We start from the raw sequence: 6,603 nt of genomic DNA, 5'->3' as shown, positions 1-6,603 counted from the left end.
TCTCCTTTTCCCCTTCCCTCCCCCCCCCCAACAGTAAATAAAACCTTAATTTAAAAGAAAAGAGAAGAAAAAGAAGGTTAAAGATTCTAGCAAATGGTGGCATTTGGGACACCTGGAATGATTTCAGAGCTTGAGCCTCTCCTAATAACAGTGTGAAAGAGTAACTGAGTGGACCAAAAAGCAGACGAAGCTCCAGGGTAATGAAGGACCCAAAATTCCTGCGAGCTGAGTAGAACGATTAATTTCAAAGTGTCTGCCTGCCTGCCTGCCAACCAACACGTTTCCCATCCTAACTTTCTCCTTTCCCGGCTTCCCCACCCTCTCTGACAGATGATAGATAGCCCAGAATGCAGGGGAAAGGTCGCAGTGGGGATTTGGCTCCTCCCTTCCTGCGCGTTCTGTCTCGTTTCTACGGAGCCCACAGAGCGCAGGGATACGCCGGGTTTTTGCTCATCCAGCCCGGCATGCAAAACAGCCAGTCCTGGAGCTCAGCGGACCCGCCAAGAGTCGTCTTGTCCCCGAGTTTTGGCTCTCTCCCCGCCTCTTCTCCAGGAGGGAGGCAGTGAAACCACCTACAGCCTTGCCTTCGCGGTGGCATAGATGTTCCTTCCCACGGGCTCCCCACTCCCAGCGTCTCCCCAAGACTTTACTTCCTGAGACCCGCCATTAGGTGCTCTCACGACGGAACGTCTATAATTTGGCCGTCCCAGCCCCCAAACCTGGCATAAGGCTGGACTAGGACGTCCTAGCTCTTTGGTTCAACTGAAGGTATCAAAAATCTCCAATGGCTACATTTTAGATTAAGAAGTAGGCCCAAGGAGTGCGAAGTAACACTCAGGTGCAGTTAGGCGCAGACACCAGGACCAGGCAGTATTTCACATTTCCTTAAACAATGTGACAAATTCTCATAGAAATCAGAGTGTGTTACATTAATCTTCAGGATTTGGAATGAAGGGTGGGCGGGGGTGGCATCTGGAATCTTGTTATCTCTAAGGAAGGGAAACTCCTCCAAAGTCGGCTCTTCAGTCCCTTTAATGGAGAAAACTGGGGGGCTGCAGGGGGGGGGGGTCTGATGCCCTCCACCAAGCTGTGCTTTGTTGGAATGTATGGTGAAGAACCATCTTCCTCTGGGAGCCGTACTTCATCACATCCCAGCTGAGAGCCCTTGGACTGGGGCACTGCGGGTGTTTCCACCGATCTAGTATGCGGGGGGTGGAGGGGATGAACTTTCTGATCGCTCCCAAAGCTTCACGCAGCAGAAAAAGCGACTGAAGTTGACACACGCGCCTAATCACTGCCGACCTCACTGTCTCGGACACTCACGGTATATTTTCCCAAACAGCTGTAACCACAGCCTCCGGACCGCCCGAGACCACACCCCGCCCTCGCCGGGGGGGCGGGGCCGCGTGAGTGCGGACGTGCGGCGGAGGGCGTGCGTGCGTGCGTGTGTGCGTGCGCTTGTAGCCCGGGGGCTGGGCCGCGCGTATAAGTAGGCGGTGCGGGCAGTTCGGCTGTCTCTCTGGCGTCGAGCTTTTGTCTTGTAGCGACGGTCTGGGTTATGACCTCGTGCTCTCGTTGGCAGACCTCCCTCCCGACTCCTGCACGACCTGCTGTTACAGCGAGCGGGGCTACTCCCGGCCCTTCTGCCTGGAGGTGAGTGGCCCTCTGAGCTTACCCGGCTCCCCACCCCGTCTTCCGGCCTTCGTTGCCTCCTGGAGCTTCCCTCCTCTCTCTGCCTCCACCCAGGTCCCCACTGCGCCACCGCAGACCTGCTTTCTCTGGGAGTGGCCCTAACTGGGATCCACATGGCCCACTCCTTGCTCCAGTGCTGAGTTAGGCATCCGTGCCGCAATGGCACTCTTAGCATCTCCTTCCTGTTACGGCACTTGGCTCGTTGTCTTTGTAGTAACTGCCTGTATTCTTAACCTGTCGTTAGCCGCAAGAGGACATGGTTCATGTCCCCAGAGCCCCATTTTGCCCTAGTACATTGCAGGATGCTTAACACGTGTGGGTATTCAGGGTTCGACTCTCTTAGAATTATTTTGACTTTCAGAAAGTTTATGATTAACTTGAACCTGAATAAGATGTGAGGGAGGCTTCCCAGGCAGGTTGCTTTCTCAAGGGCATGCTCTTACAGCCCCGTTCCCAGGTACAAAAGGACTTGGCTTTTACTTAAGGAAGGTTTCTGACCCCTGGACTGTGGCACAGGGATGGTACATTGCACCTGGCAGAAGCAAAGGTTTTTTTATTAAGAAGAAGTAAAAGGTTTAAGGTGTGCTCATGAAAAGAAGCAAAACGGGTTCCTCAGCCGTGGAGTTTACAGTGTAAGCGTACTTGAGCTTCTGCTGTGGAAAAACATGATGGGCCCCTGTACCCCTGGCTGGCTGGGTCTCTCCCTGGGAAGATAAAAGGGTTAGGGCCAGATACATGCACTTCCCAAAAGGCTCTAGACTAACTTTGCCTCTCTTTCCTCAGCATCCAGAGGCCTTCCAGAAGCAGAAGATAGTTTTGCTGCTCTTCACAGGAGTGGGATCCTTTCAGCTATGAAACATATGTTGAACCTGTATCTCGTGGGGGTGGTGCTGACCTTCCTTTCCATCTGTGTGAGACTGATGGAGTCACTGGAGGGCTTACTGGACAACCCATTGCCTGGGAGCTTCTGGACCACCAGAGGTCAACTAGCCAGCACAGAACCCCCAAGGGCCTTCCAGAACATCCACCCAGAGAGGTGTGATAAGACCTCCCTCCACCAGCTATAACCTTGGAACATTGACCTAAATCTGTTCAGCCAGGTGTCGGGTTCTCAGCAGGCGAGCTCAGCATCAATGTTATTAGAGAAGTGACTGTTACTAGGCCCTTGAAGGGCCCCTCCATCTGAATGCTTGCCCTGGAAATGGTGTGGGCAGCTTGCCTCTGGGATGGGGTGATTTCGCTCTTGCCAGTTTGCCACACTCCTTGTTGTCCTTGGCAGCGTGGCTCTGACCTCTCTTAGATGAGGGCTTGTGCTCCAGCTTCAGCTGTCGGGAGATGATGGTGTTTTCAGCCCTACTTCCTAAACATCTGCCAAGAGTTTCTTTGGACTTGGTTGGCTTATGGTCAATTTCTTTGGTGTTTGGCTTCTCTTTCACGTGAGGGCCTCTGTATGCATGACAGTTGAAGAGGTGTGAGGTGTGTGCCCTGGCTCTAGGGAGGGGGAAGACAGAGTGTTCAGTGTCCAGTTCCCGTTTTACATTTTTAAGTCCGTCCACCAATGCATTATGTCTCTGTATGTACTGGTCTAAAGGGGACAGTGGGGATGACAGAGCCTGCTCAGGACATGGGTGTTACAGCCACCATGTGGCTTAAGTGAATTTTTCTAGTGAAATAAAGTTGAATGTATGTTTCCAATATGTGTTGACTTCTGCCCTTGAAATTAGTGGTTAGGACAGAACCTTTAATTCATACATCTGAGGTTTAACATCTTAAAACGTGGGGATTCGCAAGCGATTAAAACAAGGTGAAGGGCCCTGGCTGGTGTAGCTCAGTGGATTGAGTGCCAGTGTTTCTCTCACACATATTTCTCTCCTCCTTTCTCCCTCCTTTCCCCTCTAAAAATAAATAAATAAACAAAACCGTTTAAAAAGTAAAACAAGGTAAAGGAACCTCTGAATTTGGAGGCAGGGGCAAACTGCTCAATCTGAATCCACAGCTGTGGAGTTTGGCCAAGATCCTTACTGTCCTTTGTTGACTGTTCATGTCTAAGCAAAAGAAAAATGATAGCTTCTTCCAGTTCCTTCATCTTCAGTCTCTGGGGAAAACAAAGCTATCCAGTCCACGAGGCCTTGATTTTTCAGTTTCTTAAAAATTAATTTTAGTAAGAGAGAGAAACACTGATTTTTGTTCCAGGTATGCCTTCATTGGTGGGTCCTTGTACGTTCCCAGACCAGGGATCAAACCCTCAACCCTGGTGAATGGGGATGACACTAACCAGCTGGGCAACCAGAGCCTGGCTGTGGCGTTTTTCTGTGCTCATCCATCAGAATAACTACTCAATTCTACTTGCTCTCTGACAGGCTGGTAAAACTTCCATACTTCATGGATCACTGTTTCTGCTCTTACCCAGGTCTGAGCAGCTTGGCATTTTTCTTGGTGTCCGTCACTCTGTCCCCACCCCACGTTGAAGTCCAGGACCGTGGATTGCTGTACTGGGGATTTACTGGTCTCCCACTGCATGTGAAAGTCACGTGTACGTGATACTGTAGTGTGTTAAGTGCAATAGCATTATATCTAAAAACCAATGTATACCTTCATTTAAAAATACTTTATTGCTAAAAAAAAATGCTAACTATCATCTGAGCCTTTAGTGCAGGGGTGTCAAACTCATTTTCTCAGGAGGCCACATCAGCCTAACGGTTGCCTTCAAAGGGCCGAGTATAATTTTAGGACTGTATAAATGTAACTGCACCTTAACTAGGGCCGAGGAGCTCGGCACTGCCACCAGGTAGAAACAAAGTGCCAGGCCGGACCCAGCCCACAGGCTTTGCGTTTGCCACCTGTGCTGTAAGTCGATGTCTGTCTGCCTCACCAGGCCCCGTTCCTGGGATGCAGGACTTGTGCTGAAACGGGGACACTTCCGAGCAAACCCTGCCTACAAAGCTGCGCTTGCTTTGTGTTTGCCATTCCAGACATTTCTCAGTGTTATCTTATCACTTAGGGAGGAGGAGCAGCTGCTCCTCTGAGCCGGCCAGCTTGAGATTTCTGCAGTCTCTCTAGATCCCCTGTGTCTGCTTGCAAGCTGGCTGGTTTTCCTCTTAGCTCATTTTGTGGTGCGCTGTCGATAGCTACCAACAGTGTTCAATCTGCTAAAACTGTTCTCTGACTCTCCTAGCTTTTTGGATAAATTAGATTCAGGTATACCTCGTAAGTTACTGCAGGCAACAATTCTACCAAATATTCTGCTGCTGTATATAGCATGCGCTGCCATCCTTCCAGCCTCCAATAAGATCTCTTTGCTACCTTCCAAATAAATTGATGTCACACGTAGGAGGGTTTTTCTGGTGTTCGTTTTTTAAATATACAACACTGCCCCCTAGATTCCAATCTGTTATCAGTCAAGTAGGCATTAGGTTAGGTTATGCTCCCGCAACAACCTAACGTCTCAGTAGCTTGAAAGGACAGTTGCCTAAGAATGAGTTCCCAGGATGCAGAGTGGGGGCCAATGGAGGGAATCCCTTTCGCTTTCATCACATCTGCTCAGTGGAACATCTTAATCACCAGGCTGCTGTGTCTCCCATTCTTCCCCGCTTCCCCTCACAGCGTTTATCCTGTCCGTAGTCCTCCATTACATATTCGATGGTGGGGGCACATGGCCTGTCTCTTTTAGTCTGTAGATCTCCATCTCAGGCCACATCTGAAACTGGTCTAGAGACGATTGTGCATCACTCAGATTCTTGAGTTGAACGATGCTGTGGCTGAATGGAATTCTGAGGTTGCTCCTTGGAGGTGTGTATGGTGAATGTATTCCGTCTGCAGGAGGGATAGTGAGCTGAATGGTTACTGACTAGTGGGTCATTAGTGGTAGCCATTAGTGTTCTCCAAATGTTTCTGCACTTGCCTTTCAGGCACATGACAGAATTGCACTTCCTGATCCCTTTGTGGTTAGATGGGGCCAGGAATTATTTCTGGCCAATGAGTGTGAATAGACGTGACTTGTGTCAATTCTAGGTTGGAGCATGTAAGCACTGGTTCAAAAACCTTCAAAAAGTTTTTCCTTCCACTGCGGCGACCAGCAGTACTCCAGATGGAACCGCTCCATTTGTGGAGCAGGGATGCGTGGAGCAGGGCCCTCACCGGATCCCTGGTGAACATGCAGTGTAAATGAGAAATCAGCCTTTGTTGTTAAGCTACTTAGGTTTGGGGTTTTTTGGTTTTTTTTTTGGTCACTGCAGCATAACTCGGCCCATCCGGATTGATATACTGCTTACAATACCTACTGGTACCAGGCATTGAGTAAGACCTCACCACCACCTCCCTCAGATGACATACATAAGATGGAAGAAGCGTGTAAACAATAACATTTTGTGGTTCTGTGATAGAATATTGTTTAGGACAGTGCCGGCAGAAGGTGGAAGTTCAGGGAAAACATCTCCGAGGATCTGAATTTTTAAAAATGACTAGATGGTCAAATTAGGGAAGAGTTTGCCACTGGAGTGTTAAGTGAGCAAGGGCATGGAGGTGAGCCTACACATAGCATTCAGAAAATGGGAAGTACAGATTTTAAATTTCTGTTGACTGTTAACCTGAGGCCTTCACTCCTGTGCCACCCTGTCACTTTACTACAGAGGAAACGAAGGAAGCTCAGTGACGTGGGCCACATCACTGAACTAGTGGGTTGGTTCCCAGGACGCATGCCGCCCTTTTTTTCTTCAACATGTTTATTTTCTTTTCCATGGATTTTCAAAATGCAATGTAATAAAATATATTTGTAACGAACTTTTCCACCCCTGAGGTAATTTTTATGTAGGCACAAGTCACAGTTACAGAGCGAGTCTGTGAGAGGCTTCCCTGTGAGGGGGACGGATGGAAGGCTGCGTTTCCTGAGAGCCTTCTTTGCTGCCCTGGTGT

General features: G+C 49.3%; 1 protein-coding gene across 1 annotated transcript; it reads left to right on the top strand.

The window, feature by feature from the left end:
* The first annotated feature begins 1,473 nt into the window (after window positions 1-1,473).
* Window positions 1,474-3,387, top strand: HILPDA (hypoxia inducible lipid droplet associated). The gene is given in 3 exon segments (XM_037167747.2): window positions 1,474-1,653; window positions 2,476-2,694; window positions 2,697-3,387. Coding segments are annotated over 2 exon segments (189 nt in total). The 5' UTR covers window positions 1,474-1,653; window positions 2,476-2,543; the 3' UTR covers window positions 2,735-3,387.
* Window positions 3,388-6,603: the final 3,216 nt, after the last annotated feature.

The sequence above is a fragment of the Artibeus jamaicensis genome, unplaced genomic scaffold (assembly GCF_021234435.1).
Source record: "Artibeus jamaicensis isolate MK-2021 breed Jamaican fruit bat unplaced genomic scaffold, CSHL_Jam_final scaffold_3307, whole genome shotgun sequence".
Lineage (NCBI taxonomy): Eukaryota > Metazoa > Chordata > Mammalia > Chiroptera > Phyllostomidae > Artibeus > Artibeus jamaicensis.
The sequence above is the reverse complement of the archived record's forward strand: the minus strand, read 5'-3'. Positions and strand labels throughout refer to the sequence as shown.